Below are 19459 nucleotides of genomic sequence, written 5' to 3' on the forward strand. Positions count from 1 at the left end.
AAAGGGAATCGTACGATGTTCTAAATATAACTACACTATGATGTCATGGAACGTGTGATAGCTGTGCAAGGGTTCTCGAAGGTTCTGGAGTCACGTGACTTAATAGCTTGAGTAAGGAAGTCGAAATCAGGGATGTCTGAGATAGAAGTAGTGGGCGCTAATGGAATGGAGAAGTTTGGGTTAGGGTTTGTGAAGGTTATTGGTACAGACGCTGACTGAGCGCTAACGACGGGCGTTTGTGACGGGCGCTTAACGGGTGTTTTACGAGTGTTCAAGAAAGAATAATGATTTGTATTTGGAATTCATGACACCCTGATTCTGCCAAGCTAGGCAGCAAGTGGTCATTTAAAATGTCCACATACTGCTCAGCATTCATCTTCCCCTCAACCTCAGCAAGCATTCCCACACCATTCCATCCCATACAGCCCCATACCATTAAAGAACCTCCTCCAAACTTGACAGTCCCATTAACCTCTCTGTCTGTTAGGCCATCTCCCTTCTTTTTCCATACATACACCTTCCCATCTGACCCAATCCTATTGATTTTGGTCTCATCTGACCATATAACATGCTTCCAGTCCTCTACAGTCCAGTGTTGATGAGCTAAGGCAAAGGCTAGTCTTCTCTGCCTATGTTTGATGGAGAGAAGAGGCTTTTTCTTCTTTGTTACTGCCTTGAGATGAGCTGCCTTGAGAACATTCCTCACAGTTTGTGAAGAGACAGGGGTAGTGATGGTGGAATTGATATAATGGGTGGCTTGGACAGCATTATCAGCCTTTCCTGTAGTGATATGTTGGATAATAGCCCTTTTGTCAGTAGAGGTAAGCTTGGATGGACGTCCTCCACAAGAGTTTTCCTTGTCTGGGTGGCTTTCTTTGATGAACTTGGCCACAGTGGACTTGCATATTCCAGTTCTAGAGGAAATTTGGCGAGCAGAGAGGCCAGCATAAGACAGAGAGAGGATATTATCTCTTTGAGCAGAGGAGATGGCTTTCATGGTGATTATGACTATGATACATGAGATATTCTGGTTTATATAGTTAGATATAGTCATAAAATAACATAATGACACCACTTTATAATTTATATAATAGTGGCATGATTTTTATGGTGTCATAAATAATGATTTATATAGTTTTAATATACACTCAAAAAACTGTCCACATGAGTCATCATTTTATAAGCCTTATATCTCCACCATATCTCCGCCGATTCCCACGGTGTAGGGCTCAAATAAAAGCCCTGAAGCCATACTACAATGTGGTATAAGTATGTCCTTGAGGAATTTGTTCATTCTCACACAATATCATAGATAGTGAAAAATGTCAAAACATGCGGACAGTTTTTTGAGCCACTGTACCTGGTGAGAACGCTGGTCTCACAAATAACAACAAATGACAAATATAAAACAATGACAAATAACAACAATGACCAAAGCTCGTGTTGGTCAGTATACAAATACCTGGTGAGAACGCTGGTCTCACAAAAAACAACGGTGACCAAAGCTCGTGTTGGTCAGTAAACACTACGTGGTGAGAACACTGGTCTCACAAAACTGGGTTTCTATCGCGAGAAACTTACGTAATCTCAAGGGAAACACTTTCCCTGCACTTGCCTGGACAGTTCTTACAAAGGAAATGGGCTTTGTAAGCAGCAATTTGTTCAGACTGAAGCTTCTTAGGTGAGAGTTCAATTTGCTCAAGTGGGAGTTCTTGAATGCAACAAGTGGGAGATCTATTTTTTGGGGGAGAATGGGCTCTCCTTATATACATTTTGTGTGGGAATATTATGTAAGTAAAAAGGTGATGTAATGACTTCAGAATGTGGGAAGAATATTCCAAAAACTGGAGCAGAATGTTCTAGCAGGTGCAAAAGAACATTCCAGAATATTCATGGTGGGATAATGACATCATTCTGAGTCACTATGAGTCACTATGAGTCATTATGAGTCATTGGAATGTTCTAGCAAATTCCATGGAACATGACATCATTATGACATCACTATGATATCATATCTTTCAACCAAAATACCTGCAGGAGTGTAGGTGAAGTCCTATGACATCATTATGACATCATACCCTGTAGGTACATTTTTATGAAGCATCTGATTAGTCAGAGCATCCTAATAGAAAAGCAAAGTAAAGAAACACTAGAGAAAACAACTCAGAAATAACGGAACAAATAATAGTACACAATACACGGGCTTTTTAGATAGGTTTTTGTTAGGCTTTGAACTTTTCTCTATGGGTTTCTCTAGCCAAAGTGAATAAGCCAAATGAAAGGCAATACATTAACCTTCATTTTGCTTCTCATATCAACTAGGTCATTATGTGATTCCCATCTCACATATGACTTTTCTTCAAAACATGGTGGATTCATGAATCGCTGAGGGAAAACTGAAACTATTGGACCAAGGTTTGATACCAAGGTATGGGTTGACTAGTCTGAGGACTAAGCTAACAGACTTTGTCTTTTAGGGGGATACCTAGTAGTCATGTTCATGCATGATTCCCAAATCATGCAGGACAGCGCTTTGGGCGCTTTATTGCCCTTCTTGATTTTGGTGGATGCAGTGCTGACCTTGAGGCGAGCAGGGCCATTATGATCAGTGTGGCCATCAAGATAGAGTTGTCGGGCACCAGAATGTGGCCAATCGGATGGAGGCGCTTCGCCGATGACCACAGGCTTCTTGGAGGTAACCACTGCCACTAAATATGACATAAAAATCAGTCCAAACCACTTCACTAGCATAGTGTAGTTAACACATACATCGCTCATGCTCGGATTTGCAAATTACCATAGTCCCTGCCTTTAAAGCATCTGCAAGTGCCGTCGCTTCCTTCTGCGTCAGTGCAGCAATACCTTTCTTCTTGGAAATCTCATTGTGAGATTCGCCCGGTAAGAGGCACTTATGTGCGGGATATCCTATGATACAAAGGTCGGCTTCCAAAAGGGCCGCCGGCATAAGTTTCCAAGGGAAATTCCTGTCGTTGAACCCAGTGCCAGGTCGGGCTAGCGTGATAAGGTTATGTTAGTTAACATGGGTAAAGAACAAGTGGGAACAATCAAACATACCAAGTCGGGCTGGTGTGACGTATTGCACATTAGTTTAAGCAAATGGAAAGACTAATCAAACATACCAACTGCCTTGATGATTTGGCTCTTCACCCACTTTAAACCATCGTCGCGTCCCTCGAAGATGTCGGAAGACTGATTCAGGTTGTTGGTGGATGAAGGGTCATCACGACTATTGTCATCCCTAAATGCATCATCGACTAAGGATAGGGATGTCGTATTACTGTTGAGAGCCACGTGAGGGTTTGTGTTAACATAACTGATCTTCAACTTACAACACATGTGACTTGAGATGACCTATAATTGTGTCATCACTGGCGCGGCACCGTGTCTCCCAAAACTATTACTTGTTGAGTGTGTATCAGCATGTATACTTATGAATAACTTACCCCCACAGCGCCAGGTGTGTTATAGCAGTGACCTAGTGACCCATCCTCATTAACTACCTTCCCACAGAGTACAATAGCGGCTTCAAAGCCAAATTTAACGGAGCCTGACTCAAGCTAAGACAAAAAGAGTCAGGTGAGATCAGTAGATAATACGATAACATACAATATTGACAACCCTTCGATAATGTTTTTGAAAAGTCTGGCCGCGCTGTGCAATGGTTTGGGGAGATGACCCTAGGAGAGATGCCTCCTCGTGCATTGACAGAATGTCTTGATACGTATCAGGGTAAGCTTCCTTGAACTTGTCGTAGCATTGTGTTCGCACGGTGGCACCTGCAAGACAATAAACATGATATATAGGATTTCAGTGAAATCGCACCTACTAGGTGTACCACCTCCTTCAGGTGCCTCTCTATTAATGCGAGCAAGTTCCTGCCGGACGTTATCTTTAAAGTAGTTTGCGTAAAGATTCCAGTAATTGGTACTAATCACTGTGCGTCCACGGCTCTTCAGGAACGAATTGATCAGCTGGTTTATGGGGAGCGTTGTAGATGTTGAAAGATTGAGAAAGCAGCATTCAACTTCTGCAAACCCGGTATCAAGGGTTGCATTCAGTTCCGTAGACCTGCGTCCTATAACTGCGGGGCCATCATGCTGCGTGACAGGCTCATTCTCCTCGGGAAAACGTCTATTGGAGATGGCAGCAGAGGGATAATGTGTCATGTCCAACTGTGGACTGGAATCTCTTGTCACAGCAGGGAGTTCATGAGTCACGGTGGTATTCATCAAGATGTCATTATTAGCCTGACCGGCGCCATGCTGCAGTGGTGTTGGTGGAATTATATTCGTTGTTGGCAGGAGGGGCGCATGGTCTTGAGGTAAGGATGGAACATGACGGAGTACAAACGGTGAGACATGACCAGGCAAATCCTGGGGAAAACCTGAAGGTTGTTGACCCGCAGGGCCTTGCGAGCATTCACAATGGAGTGACATTGATGATCCAATCGAACTTTGAGGGAAATTAAACGAGGGCTCAGGTGGCAGGCGGGATACGTCTTGTGTGGTGAGCTGGCCACCTTGCACATTTCCAGGCACAGACACTCCAACCATGTCTAAAGTTTGATCATTGAGTCATCCAAAAGTGTCACCCCCCAACATGCCATAGGTATCAGCGCCAGAGTGTTGTCCCATCCAGGCAGCTTGGTGGCTCATACTGGAACCATAAAACAGATCTGGCAATTGCGCAGGGGCAGGAGGTGCAGGGGGAAATGGTGACGCCTGACAACTATGAGCAACATTAAGTGTAAGTGACGACACATCGCTTGATTGTGGCTGCACAGCAGGAGCAGGTGGAAATGGTGAGGCATGACGACTGTTAGCGACATTGAGTGTAAGCGATGACGTGTCGCTCATTGAAGTTCCCTCCTGCCCCGCATGGTTAAGGCCTGGTGGATCAGACCTTGCGCTGTCCTCAGAGGGGTGCTGAAAGGCCTGGCGGCGGAGTGTAGCACCTTTGATAATGCCAACGTCCCGTGCTGTAGCCTTGAGTTTGCTCCTGAGGCGGGAAGGAGTCAACTCAACAGGTGGTGTTTGATATCGTCCCCCGCCTAACTGTTCTTGAGTGTAGTCGAGTGTAGCAGGAGCTGAGTCCATGAAGGGGTTAAGAGATGACCACTGGTCACTGGCAGGAGAATTATCACGGCTGTTCTGGGTCGACCTCTGGTCACTGGCAGGATTATTACGGGTATTTCTGGGTCATATCTGCAGGTATAAGAAAATTGAATGCAGGCAAGAGGGTGTTGCTTACCTGCTCAGGGAGGGCGGATGTTGACACTATCCTTGGAATGGATTGTTAAAAGATACTGGGTGGGTAGTTGGGGATCCTGAAAGCGGCCGAAAAAAAACGGATGAGGCCTCATACTTATGGAAGATTGGGTCGGTGCAGGGTCTCTGATTCTGCAGGCCATCATTAATTTCATTCTGGCCACAATAGGTTAGAACAACGGACAGTATAAAAGCAAAAACAAACGTACAAAACATTATGGAGGTCCAACAATGGAGGGTGTAGAGGTGACCGGTCGAGTAGCCAGGTCTTTGGGAGGCTCTGGAGGCTCCCGAGGCTCCGGAGAGGGATCTGTATAAGAGCAAACTCATTACTAAAGATCACGTTGAGGATGTAAGTAACGAGGCCGAACCCGCACCCGAAGACAACGGGATATCAAATTCAGGTTAGAGGTATAAGCACAAAATGTATTGAGTGACATACATGTTCTATCTACAATTGATCTCAGTATAGAGGTGTTCAATCAGCGTCTAAGGCGCTTTACAGGGCGCCTACCACTCCTGCTAACTCGTGGTTCCTCATTCTCACAATCGTTGGTACTGGCATCTTCAGAGTTTGATTCGGTGGTGGATGAGCCCCCCTTGATGGAAGCAATTGAAGGAATAAGATGCTTGGTGCGCACAGTAGAATGTTTGTGAACTCGTCGAGAAGCTGGGCGGGGTGGAGGCCGTGTGATAGAAGCTAGGTTGGGGAGGCAGTCGTGTAATCTCCACGATGACTTGGGTGTGACGACGAGAACAGATGAAGAAGGCAGTTGAGGAACAGGTGAAGGAGACCGTTGAAGACGGGAAAGACCCTTTCGGTCAATGCAGCCATCAGCAAATGCACGTCGCCCATGGGAGTACATGGAGCAAGCTGAGGGGGCTTCTCCGATAATGACAGGGTCTTTTGAAGTAGTGAGACGTAGGTGAGCAGCATCGTTTGTCACTGCTCAAATGGTGAGGGCACCGGCCTTAAGGCAGTTGATGAGACTGGTGCGATGCTGTTGGGTCAGATTGTGGATGCCTTTAGCACGAGAGATAGTAGGTCGGCAGCTCGCCAGGCATCGAGATCTCATCAGGATAATTGACGAGAACATAACCAAGGCGAGCCAGTTCTTTTGGAAGGCTTTTCCAGGGGAAGTCACCACTTGTTTGCCCATGAAGTGTCCCGCCAAGAGATGCTAAAATGATATTAAGATTAGCGTGAATGTGTCATGACTGAACATACCAACAAGTGCCTTTAGGCCACCCATGATACAGGGTATCCCATCGAGGCTCTTCCATCCTTCACCGACTTGGGAGCCTTCAGTGACTTCACTAAGTTCAGCATCTGCTGTCGACACCGCCTTATCCACCATCTAGAAGCATATCAACAAATCCGAAAATACAACATCTATAGTACAGTCAGTACTTACAATCCGTGTAACTCAAAAAGATTGGGAGTCCGTGAGTGTGGCAACATTAACGAAGTTATGCCGGTAGGGTGAGCTTGATGTGCCAGTGGATGCGGCCATTTTGCAGGATGCAATGTGCGGTCACTGTACAATACTACGATATTGATTAGACGATAACGTGTAAACAGTGACCATGGAAATTTTGGAACATCGATAATTGTAGTAAGTTCCGAAGAACATAGAAAATCGAAGAGGCCCGCCCTGAGAGGGTTCAAACGTTCAAGCACCACTGGGACTACCTGAAACAGTAATTATGCCCCAAGGGACTGGCTCAGTTCATTTCTGGAGGCCCGAGAGGCCCTACCTAATGATGTTTAATTATGATACCATGCGCAGTATAGGTTTCACAGACAAATATACGGTTATCCATCGTCCATTGGGCTATCTGAACTTGGCTCATCAACTCTGAAGACACACCACACCATGCTACTCCCCACATTTTGGCAAGAATGACAAGTTGTATGGTTATCATAATGCATTTTGAACGCTAACAGGCAAAACGGCAGTGTTTAACTCTGGGCCATGATGCATGATGCTTGTCTCACTTTGCATGAGTTGTACCACTTGCTCCCTTGATTTTCCTTTCTTTTGACTCGATTTTTGAACACATTCAATTACTCATGACTCGTTACATCAAGCACCCAATGTCATTCAATGCCCAGTGTGCTCAAAATAGTGTAAATATGACTCTGAGCATGCAGAACCTCATTGAAGTGACATCATTTGCCCCTCACATCTGTTACTCTCCCGTCTGCTCTCATCTTGGTGCAGCAATGCCTATCACTGATATTGAGCTACACTATCTGCCCTACGCCGACCTCCAACCTTGTACATTTGGAAAGGGACTCTCGTACGTCAAAGGATCTTGACTTGTCAAAAGGAAGTGAATTTACTAGTTGCCAAGCAGAATCCATACTGTAGTCTATGATACTCATCAATGTTCTACCCTACTCTGGATTTATCACGGTACTCCGGCAATAAAAGAACCATAGTGCGAAGATGATGCCAGAAATTGTCCATGTCTTGCTCGCGCATTCCTGTAACATGTTGGCTGCGTACGACAGCTAATATTGTAGCTAAAACCCATATACCACAGTCAAAATCGTTATTTTGGAGACGTTCGACCTCGAAAATTAGTTGTAGCTGGGAATGTTATCAAGATGGAGCGTGAAACTCACATTCAAGGGTCGAGCAACCCAACCGTCGAGGTCAATTGTAACATGATGTTCATGTTGCCGCGCAATAAGAAGGAACCGGCCAATTAGTCTTATTACAGTGGCTCAAAAAACTGTCCGCATGTTTTGACATTTTTCACTATCTATGATATTGTGTGAGAATGAACAAATTCCTCAAGGACATACTTATACCACATTGTAGTATGGCTTCAGGGCTTTTATTTGAGCCCTACACCGTGGGAATCGGCGGAGATATGGTGGAGATATAAGGCTTATAAAATGATGACTCATGTGGACAGTTTTTTGAGTGTATATTAAAACTATATAAATCATTATTTATGACACCATAAAAATCATGCCACTATTATATAAATTATAAAGTGGTGTCATTATGTTATTTTATGACTATATCTAACTATATAAACCAGAATATCTCATGTATCATAGTCATAATCACCATGAAAGCCATCTCCTCTGCTCAAAGAGATAATATCCTCTCTCTGTCTTATGCTGGCCTCTCTGCTCGCCAAATTTCCTCTAGAACTGGAATATGCAAGTCCACTGTGGCCAAGTTCATCAAAGAAAGCCACCCAGACAAGGAAAACTCTTGTGGAGGACGTCCATCCAAGCTTACCTCTACTGACAAAAGGGCTATTATCCAACATATCACTACAGGAAAGGCTGATAATGCTGTCCAAGCCACCCATTATATCAATTCCACCATCACTACCCCTGTCTCTTCACAAACTGTGAGGAATGTTCTCAAGGCAGTAACAAAGAAGAAAAAGCCTCTTCTCTCCATCAAACATAGGCAGAGAAGACTAGCCTTTGCCTTAGCTCATCAACACTGGACTGTAGAGGACTGGAAGCATGTTATATGGTCAGATGAGACCAAAATCAATAGGATTGGGTCAGATGGGAAGGTGTATGTATGGAAAAAGAAGGGAGATGGCCTAACAGACAGAGAGGTTAATGGGACTGTCAAGTTTGGAGGAGGTTCTTTAATGGTATGGGGCTGTATGGGATGGAATGGTGTGGGAATGCTTGCTGAGGTTGAGGGGAAGATGAATGCTGAGCAGTATGTGGACATTTTAAATGACCACTTGCTGCCTAGCTTGGCAGAATCAGGGATTGATGAAGAAGATATCATTTTCCAACAGGATAATGATCCCAAGCACACATCCAGAAGAGCTAGGGAATGGTTTGAAGAACATAACATCAATGTTCTTGACTGGCCAGCACAGTCTCCTGATGTCAATGTCATTGAACATCTCTGGGGAACACTCAAGAAAAGCTTCAAGCCTATGAAAACCCCCCTAAAGGAGTATGGGAGCTTTGGGAGAGAGTAGCAGTGGAATGGGGGAAGATCACAGCTGAGGATTGCCAGAAATTAATTGAGAGTATGCTAGAAGGATAGAGGCAGTAATTAAAGCCAAGGGAGGTCATACAAAATACTAGAATACCTGGTTATTACTGTAAAATACTTGAGTCAAAAACTGTCCGCATGAGTCACCATTTTGTGAGCCTTGTATCTCCACCATATCTCCACCGATTCCCACGGTGTAGGGCTCAAATGAAAGCCCTGAAGCCATACTACAATGTGGTATAAGCATGTTTTTGAGGCATTTGTTTGTTCTCACACAATATTATAGATAGTGAAAAATGCCAAAACATACGGACGGTTTTTGAGCCACTGTATATCCTGTACAATTCAACAAACTGAAAAGAAATGCTTGGAATTTAACTCACTTTAACATCATTTTCCCAAGGCCGCCTATCAGCCAGACTATCGAAAAGAAAAAGGTTCTTATCGGACAGCCGAATGATGCATAGCACCCAGTGCCCAATGCCTGACGGCTGATGAATTGGAAGCACCCAAATATCCTTGCCCAATAACGATTCCACGATGTGTTTGCGCCAGATAAGCTCGTCTGGTGCATTGTAGCGAATGCGGGGAAGATCGTGAGTTGTGAAGATTGCACATCGTTCACCGGATGTGTCGAGCCGAGAGTGCCATAAAAGTATGGCGCAACTGTTGATGCATACGTCGTTCAGGCGTGCTGTAGGGGAACTAAGGAAACTAATGTCCCTAGGGTCAAATATCTGACTTGGGATTCCATCACTGGACCTCGGTCGTGTTCGAGCAACGATTTTGCCAGGTATGAGATTTCCTCGCTCACATGTGGGAATGCGCAATGAAGGGCTGAAATCATCGACAAGAAGGTTCTGATATGATATGTCAGTGCAATAGTCCTGACAATGAGTTTTAACGTACCTCAGGAAGGTTCCAATAAATTATGGCATTGGTTTTCGCGCCCAAAAGCTGTTGGGTCATCATCTTCTAACTCCAGCGCGCTCATCTGACCCTCCAGAACATCAGCGACTGCGGCTTGTTCAGAATGGATTGCTGGAGAATGGTCAGGGTCAGCAGGGGGTTCATCCTCACCCTCATAATCCGGCACTGCAAGTGTGCTAGCATTGATCGTGTGATGTAATGCATTTAGTGGGGCTCCTGAGAGGGTCGCAGCGATGTCCAACGATTTGTTGACTTGGCTAGCGAAGTTTGCCGAAGTAGCTAATGAGTTTGACCATCGAATTTGAAGTCGGAGGAAATTGTCATGCCGTTGCTGTAATGGAACAGCAAACAGTTTACCTAAAATTAAATAGACATTAGCAGAAGGCGTTACCAGAATGATGAAATCAACTCCCTTTCTGGTAAACAAAGAGCAAGTTTTGAGCGCTGCCCAACTCATCACCAAAGAAACGACAAATGTTATCAGCTTCGATGGGAGCCTGACCTGCTCCTCCTCGCATCGATCTCGCTTTAGAAGTGCACGTATGCCATCCCTCACATGCGAGTCTTCCAACCATCGCGGGACCTCCTCCAATGGATGGCGTAATCCAGACATCTTCCATTAATCTTGGGTCACTACGTAGTTCGCTTAGTTTCGTGGGAAGAGGGGTGGGGAGTGGAATTCCCCAAGTTGGATCGTAAAGATACTCAAGTCGTTCACAGTAAGAGTTGAATTTGCGGATAGCGGTCATGAGGGCAGGTTGACGTTTCGCAATGGCTTTGCGGGTATGTTGATGCAGCTTAGTGCCTGCAGGAAATTGAGAAAGATACATAAATAAGAATGATCGACATACCTAAAGCTTGCTGTGCACCACCAACAGCACGGTCAAGCTTGTCCCACTCGAAAAAACTAGCGATAGCACGTTTACGAACATTCATTTTGAGATCCCGTGCCATTAAGAGAGTGCGAACGAAATCGAGATTACACCTTGAAGTTCAGGGAACCTCTGGTGAACATTGAGGGACGAATAAAGAGCTTCGACTTTATTCATTAGCCAGTCGTGTCCCCTCTTGAGGCTCTCTAAGGCCTCTAGCGTGTCACTAGAGGGTGTTTCTTTCTCAAGCATCGTTCGCGTGGTCTGTAGGTCCCTATCAGATGCATCCAGGTCAGCCTGGAGAATCAATACAGTGTCCAGTTCTTTCTTCAGACGAGCGGGTGCATCTAGCAATATCATGTATCAACATTGACAAGCCTCTAATAAATGAACTCACGAGCGCGGATAGATAATTGGGATTGGCGTTGGTGGGACCACTCATTTCTCAATTCATCGACAGGAATCCCACATCGCTCTAGCAGATCTTGTGCTGCTGAACCTTGCTCCCTGATTCCCCGTCTGAGGCGGCGCTTGATCCAGTCGCCAAGGTCATTTCGCATATCCGAAGCTATAGCTGCCGCTTGTCGATCAATAAGCCACAGGTGGCGCTGGCGCTAAAAAGTCTTAAGTGAATGAGGGCATAATTAAAATAACGTGAGACATACAGAAGACGTCCTCTCAACGCCAATCAGCTGAACAAAACGGGACCAAAGTCATTCGGTCCCTTCCCCATCGGACAAGCCAAGCCCTAGGCACATCCGAGGATTATAAACGAGCTGACAAGCCCACTCGTGACCATATGCATGCATCGCAGTAGTCGCAAAATGGAGTCGTGAGGTGATAGTCTCAGGAAGGATGTCGTACTAGAGAAGTGTAAGCAAGTAATTAAAATGTAGATCTCAGCGTACCTTTGCGAGCGACCGGGCCAGAACACAACCCCACATCGTAAAGAGCAACAACTGTAGCCTCGGGTGAGAGCAATGAAAACAAGTGCTGAAGGAGAGCTACAGAATATTTTTGTTGTTCTCCTGGCGAATCAATATTAGCAAAGAACACCGGGATATCATGCCGACAGATCAGAGCCATGATCCCTGTGTCATCAAAATTGTCCATAGCAGCTTTCTGCTTTTTCCCATCAGCAGCCTCGTAAGCAGTTTCACACTGATCAACGGCTTCGTCGGGGACGATGGAGTATGCGGCTTTGGGGGCTGCTTACGTTGAGCGTCTATCTGGCGGCCGACATCGTCAACAAAGTGTTGGGGATAAAGTACTTAGGATCATAAAATGGTGGACAATCACCAGCAGCACGGCGGTGACGGGTGATGAAATTCCCGTCCATTGCAATATGTATATCACCCCCTTCGTTGGTTGGCCTACCATGCAGTATGCCACCAAAGCAGGCAGGACATCGCTGGACCAGTAGTGGTGCACATCGACTCGGATGCAAGGTGGATGGAGGGAGGTTGTTGTCATGCAAGGAGGTTTGAAAATCGGCCACGCGATTGCGACTTTGTTGAACAATTGTTTCCAGTTGTCGTTTGACTTGAATTTGCAAATGTCGAACCACTGGACAGCGTAGCCAAGCCCCCGACGAAATGGATCTTGGATCAACTTGGCCCTTCGAAAGCATATTAGTAGTAATTCAAGTATGCGATTGAACCTTACCTTTGTATCGGTCATGTGGAAGCCTCGCCGAGAGTAGTAACTTTTTAGCGCTGAAGCAAGAGCATTAATCGCATCGCAGGAGCGTTCAAACAGCGCACGGTAGAATGCAAGCAAATCAATCGACACAGCCATCCGAGGCTGCGAAGGTGCAGTAGGGAATAGACCATGCTGCACAAGTACCTGCGGGAGAGTCGAGCATGTGCAACTTAGCACATCTATTGACGCAAATCCTAAACAAGTATCAACGCAAGCCTTCTGTGATAGAAAAAGTCACACTTACGGTCGAAAAACAAGCAAATCAAAGTTGTTCGCTTGAATGTACATGAACGCATCCCGGCGCATGCAGATATGACCGGCTGGATGTTTTCTAGGGCTTTCCCCTGCGTTCGTCCAAAATAAGGAGTAGAGGAGTGATGAGAGCAGGAATGAGTGTACTCCAGTTGCTGTACAATGAAGTGATTGATTTATCGGGCACAATGCGTCGTTTGACCGGCATGTCGACAGCAGGAATATCAAGAGATGGCCCCCTCCACCATATCCACATCATCAAAGGAAAGTGCCGTAGCATCATCAGCGCTTTGAATGTGCTCGGCAGTGTCGTTGTGTGATGCTTGAGGAGAAGTCACCTGCAAATTTGGTTTTTTCACATTGCGGTTTCATAAGTTCCTCAATTTCAGCTAAAAGTCGATGGCATTTCGCCCTTGCGCCTGGTAACTCGACAAGCGTTTGCGTTTTGCGTTTGTCTCGAGCCTTTCTAGGGCTGACAAAGTGGGTTCCCAGCCCAGAAGTTGTTGAGTTGAGCTTTGCGAGTAGGACAGAGTGTTGAGGACAATGACATAGTGTAAGGAAGAAAAGAAGGACATACCAGCATTAAGTGAATCGTCCCAGCCAAGTCAATGGGAGGGGATGTTCCTGAGGAGGTATGTGGGAGTAAGCGGAGCGGAGCGAGGCGCAGGAGGGTAGAATTAAAGGTTATGGAAGGTACTGCGGGAGGTCTGGGAGGTATTTCGGGAGGTATTATAGGAGGGGTGGGAGGGACGAGATGGATCGGGAGGTATTTTCGGGAGGTATTATAGGAGGGACGAGGTGGACGGAGAGGTACGAACTATTAATAGATGGTGGGAGGGTAGGTCTCAGAGACTACTTTCCCATAACATAGTAACCGGGTCTGATAGACCCTTTATAGGTACCGAAAAGTAATGCCTGAGGTGCAACCAACTGATGTCAAAATGTGCACAATGGACGCATATATGCGTTCGAATTGATGATGTCGGGCGGTGTGCAAGCATCCAATGTGCCTTGCCAACCCCAAAACGCCGAAGTGTGCAAACGCCGAGGCGTGCAATGTGTGAAACGCCGAAGCGTGCAAATGTAAAACGCCGAAGCGTGCAAATGTAAAAACGCCGAAGCGTGCAAGGTAAAATGCCGTGGCATGCAAGGTACAATAACGCCGAAGCGTGCAAAGGAACAACGCCGAAGCATGCAAGTGTGATGAGTGAAAGTGCTTACAATTTCAGCTACTTATGCTGCTGTTCCCCACTCTGTGGGAAAATCATCCGAGTCTAAAAGGCCGTTGACAGAAATAACCGTCTGCATTTTGGTAAGACAGGTCTCTGACTACGCGAAACTTTCCAGGCTCTCCGGTTTTCTCAACAACGCCCAGCGGAGAAGACACAAAGTGTCCACTGAGCGTGTCAGAGACCTCCTCCGCCGAAAACGGGCCCGACATCCTGCCCAAGGCCACTTCCTCTTGACAGTAAGTGCGAATAACATCAATGTGATCTAGAGCCGATTTGTGGTTTTTAGGGATATAAGTGCGAGTGGGTGGAGGGATATCAGGACCCCGGCTGCTCCCTATACCACATGTCCACAAATTTTCTAAATTTTTTCTCTTGGGGCGCAACGTTTTTGAGGCTTGTTGGGGCGCACTTCGGACATGCTTGCTCCCCGAAACATACCAAAAAAGGAAATTTTCCGTACAAATTTCGTGCTGCTAGATTCTAGCTAGGTACACCCATGATTCTGCTTCTTGCGAGACCGTACAGTGAACTGTGATGCAATAATCTCGCGCACTGTCACAATACCCGCTGTTTCCCACCTATAGAGAAAGATAATATATGTTTTACAGTGTTTTGTAGAATAAAAACTTGCCGTTCAAAAGCCCACAGTTTCAGGACGTGATACCAACACTGAGCGCGGGTTGTTCCGAGATTGTAGACAAGTTCCTTGATACTGGCAAGTGTCCATAAATGTCCCGTGGACTTGCTGTAGTGCCAGAACAAGTTTTCACTTTCTTCAGGGTGCGTCTTAGGAGTTTGCGAATTAAAATCAGTACAAGCAAGCAGGAAAAAAGGCACCACTTGCCTGAATAAAAACCCGTAATCCTAAGTTTGTCAATGAAGGAACATCTTTTGTGCCAGCAAGGAGAATACTCTCGTGTCGAGTGCTTTTACCACCACCATTTAGGGCGTGTCATTGGCACCATTCTTCTTGTACATAGTACAAACCACTTGGCCAATATAGTAGCCCTGCGAGCGTTGCATGATAACATAGACCTCCTTCTTGTCCCCAACCAAAGATGGCGTGAACGAGAGCGTGAAGTTCCTCCCAATGGTCTGCAGAATGCTGGAGCGTCAAGTGCTTAACTCCGAGGATGCTCTCAGATGTCGTCGGTCTGGGCTGTCTAACACCCTCTAACACCCCCTCCGATCTGGGATCGAGGAGGATCCAGGGCCTCTTGGGGCGCTACCGACGGACATAAGGTGGGTGCTACAGGCTCGTGAGGCGCACATTTTAGGACCATAGGATGGGTGATTTGGAGGGCATGTGAGGCGCTACCGGTGGACATGCAGTATAGGGAGCAGCCGGGGTCCTGGGATATCGCCGATAGGGAAACCGTGTTGCAGGTTGAAGACTAGATTTGGGTATTTTTTGGTTAAGTTAAAACGCTTCAAGAAGTGATCGTACGCCTCAGGTGCGTAGGGCGTGACGATCCTGCTAAACACATCAGTTACACGACTTTGAGTTGGCCCCATGGTTTTTGCTTCCACAGATAGAGCACACGTGGACGACGTCGCTCGAGTGTCTGGGTGCAGTGCATCTTCCAATATTGAAGGAGATGCAGATCGCAGCTGAGGAAGACTTAAGGATGAGTTTGTCCGTCACATGCTGACGACGGGGTTGTTCTTTGTAGTGTGTGTATGCGTGCAGCTACTGGCTCTATGTCCGAGTCTACCACAAATGACGCAAAGGAGGTGCTCGGACGGCATGTCTCCTTTGCTCCTCCAAAAGGGGGGCTTTCCGTCGTTCGACAGGTTGACAGATGACGAGCCTTCCGGTTTGCAAGGTGGGTAGGGTTGGTAGTGGTTGCTGTTCGAGCTTTGTTGAGCGAGGGTGGTTCTGATCATCACGTTTCTCCACCTATCCTGGTATGCTGCCCGAGAGAGGAATGTATGCGTATTGAAGAACTTCCTGCGGATCTCGATGTCGAAGGCAAGAACGGACTCGAAGTTGTCACCGAATTTGTCTCTCGAGAGACAGAAATCTTGGTGATATGTGAAACGCTGTACTGTCACCTTGTCAGCTACTTGTGCAAGCAACTTGATAAAGTTTGTGGCCGCCTCGTAGAAGAGGTGCGGCTGCAGACTTGACTCTGGGGGGAAACCGGCCGAAGTGTCCATCACGAACAGCTTCAGGTCGTCGGTTACTAATCCTTTCTTCATTTTGACGCAAGCAGGATCCTCGTGAATTTTTCAGAGGGATGCAAGAGTAAGCAACGTAAGTGGAATATGGACCTTTGACCTTGCTAGGTTCAGAAGGACTCGAGGTATCTCGAAGGCCGTCACCTCACCGTCGACGATGCGGGTGTTCGCCTCCGTGAAGACCGGCGCGTCTGACGCGGCCGCTGTCCCAGATGACCCTGTAAGGTTAGAACTGTAAGAGATTGTGCCTTGGCCGTCATTGAGGCAAGGATAGATTTAGTGGTAGGCGTGAGGTGAACCTATGAAGTCCACGGTATCAACAATGAAGCTAGGGATAGAGGGCTTAGCGACCGGGGCTTTCTCTGGGATGTCTGATTCATCCAGGAAAGGTTCATCCTCGGAGACTTCTTCAATGTAATTTTCATCCATCCTTCGATTCGCTCTCTTCAGGTTGCGCTCGGCGCGTGCGATGTTCTCCTCTTTGACAGCTTCGCGATCATGAAGATTTACGCGTCTCTGTTTGTTCTTAGCGAGGGATGACGCGACTCTCGACGCGTATTCGTCGGATAAAAGGTATTGTCAGGTGGGTCAAAAACCTTGTATCTTTCCCTCCGGCTCCTTCAGGATGCCCAGGATTCGGCGTCTCTGTAGATGTCATGATAGTACTAATAATTATACGAACGGTACGTTGGATGAGTCGAATCCTCAAACTGAGAAAAAGCAGCGAGTGAGAGCGCAATAAGAAAAAGATAAGATACGCGTATGACTACGCGTTACAGCTTATTGCGCTCACTCGCTTAGTAAGCACTAGTTTGAGCTCTATGCTCGCAGGCTCGCTTTACAGTGTGTTGCATATGAGATTGCAGTGCGTGTTTTTCAAAACTCGGCCTCGCTACCTTTACCGGCACTTGTATACCATAATTAGATGTCACATCTTGTAATACGCCGTGCGTCTGTGTGAGTGACTCAGTGCTTTGACCACCATCAGCATCGACCTGCGGTCCAACACACCACATGTGAGTCTTTGCACTTTCGCTACTTGCGAACGACTTTGACCTGTTGTTTTTTGACTAGATGAATACTGTTAGTCGTTCTAACCTATCTGCCGCATTCTCGGCTCACGTACTGCAAGACATGGAATGCTCGTCTCGATTTGAAGAAAGCTGAGAAGAGGCAGCGCATTAATTGACTTAACTATAGATTGTTTTTCATTGATATTGACTATGCTCCGAGTCGTTCCTACATTATCACTCAATTTAGTTCGTGATGTGGTTGGATTCATACTACACTATATACTGATACTACACATTGAAGGACTGCCCTCGAATGAAAGTTGATCTGCGAACACACACGCGCCCGATATCTGCCTATCCCTGCATCCTCTGATTGGTCTTGTCATCAACACTGGACTCATCCAGCCAGACAAAGTATTCAGCCGGTATATCCCATATGCGGCTTGCCAAGTTACCCGCAAGAGCTCATTCCTCTCCGCAGCCGTTTTGGAAATGTCTTTGTGGGTCATTCCCAGCCTTCGAGTGGCGGGTGAAAGGGTAGCGAGAGAAATGTCTTTGTTCCGAGCAGTGAGAAGTTGTTCTTATAGTTCATCCAAGTACATGGCAGGGTTTGCCTGGAGTAGTGCATGGATGTATTCGGTGTCGACGGTGTCAAGAACGCGGGGACGACCCCCTGCGGCGTGCAAAGGGGTTGGTGACTTGACCATAGTCTCGGTGCAAGCGAAGAATATTGTATACTGTCTTCTCTGAGCATTGAGCAAGCTGAGATATTTCAAGAGCTGTCCTGTGCTGTTCAAACCGCCAGAATACGATATTCTGGCGCATTTCCTGGCTAGTGAATGACCCTGGCATAACGAACTGACTGAGGTTTCGTTTCATCAAGCGGCAGTGGCTAGAGTGACATGTCACATCCCTTGACCTAGTTAAGGTATACAAGTGCCGGTAAAGGTAGCGAGGGCCGAGTTTTGAAAAACACGCACTGCAATCTCATATGCAACACACTGTATAGCTCAAACTGCACGCTTCTTTCCGGTAAAATGTGCGGGAAGGTTTTATGTCAGCTCAACCCCTCAGTTTCACACGAATCACACCGCTTTGGATCTGTTAGCTAGAGCGCTGGTTATCATCACTGTTCCATCATCCCCGTCGACTCTCCCTTGGTTCGTGCAAAGCTGCCTCTTTTTTGCACTCATTGGAATGGCATCTCCTTTGGTTCTATCCCAGTGAAGAGAACATCAGATCTCACCTGGATACTCTTGGCTTTGCCTCTATCTTAGTCTTTTCAGGTGTTTTAGGTCTAGCTGTCGCTCGGTGCACCAAATCCAACTTTCTCGCCGCCATTTGCCACCACTTCTTTCAACTATGTACGTCGTTGTTGGCGAAGTCTGTTCCGGATCTCTTGCAAATTTTTTTGTCTGTGCAGCTTCCGATTAAATGTGAACGTCGATTTCTGCCGCTGCTGTGTGCTTTACTTGAAACGTTTTGGCTCTGAGGTGGCCGCAGTGCTGCGCCGTCCTGCCCCTCCCCTCCTACTGATGTCTATCATTCTGTTGGCGATGGCGTGGCACCTTGGTCGTTGTTGCCTACTGAGGATCTCGTTCATCACCTACGCAAGATCAAGCTTGCCACCTTATGTGACTTTATCCACGGACTGCCTTTGCTCGACCGGCCAGTGCTACATACTCGCTCTCACTCCAAGACGTCTAACGTTTTGGTCTGCCACATCCGCGCTTGCATTTATACCTGCAACTTGTAGGCACGCCTGTGTTATGTGACATCTGGTTTGCGTACTCTCCTTACATCAATCTATTTCCAGTGCTAACCTCGGAATTCGTTACATGCATATTGGAGTTTGAGTATGGGTTCGCTGTTGTTCAAGCATTGTCCCATGATTCGTTGACTCTGTCTGAGCATCGCAAACCTATCCGCCGTGAAAGTTGACTTCAGTTAGAAGTCAGTGGGATACGGCTCCAGGTGGGGATGTCTCAGACCTCA

General features: G+C 46.5%; 2 protein-coding genes across 2 annotated transcripts; one reads left to right on the forward strand and one right to left on the reverse strand.

The window, feature by feature from the left end:
* Window positions 1–3651: 3651 nt before the first annotated feature.
* Window positions 3652–4097, reverse strand: DFJ58DRAFT_640948 (uncharacterized protein; the record flags this gene model as incomplete). Its single annotated transcript, XM_041381348.1, has 2 exons — window positions 3652–3797; window positions 3857–4097. Coding segments are annotated over 2 exons (387 nt in total), but the record flags the coding sequence as incomplete, so codon positions are not given.
* A 14661-nt stretch (window positions 4098–18758) lies between these two features.
* On the forward strand, window positions 18759–19447 carry DFJ58DRAFT_328392 (uncharacterized protein). The gene is made up of 3 exons (XM_041379879.1): window positions 18759–18828; window positions 18888–19216; window positions 19281–19447. Exons 2-3 carry the CDS (start codon window positions 19000–19002, stop codon window positions 19403–19405), a joined length of 342 nt encoding a protein of 113 aa, XP_041244810.1. The 5' UTR covers window positions 18759–18828; window positions 18888–18999; the 3' UTR covers window positions 19406–19447.
* Window positions 19448–19459: the final 12 nt, after the last annotated feature.

The sequence above is a fragment of the Suillus subalutaceus genome, assembly GCF_016647625.1.
Source record: "Suillus subalutaceus strain FC151 chromosome Unknown DFJ58scaffold_41, whole genome shotgun sequence".
In the NCBI taxonomy this organism is placed as follows: domain Eukaryota; kingdom Fungi; phylum Basidiomycota; class Agaricomycetes; order Boletales; family Suillaceae; genus Suillus; species Suillus subalutaceus.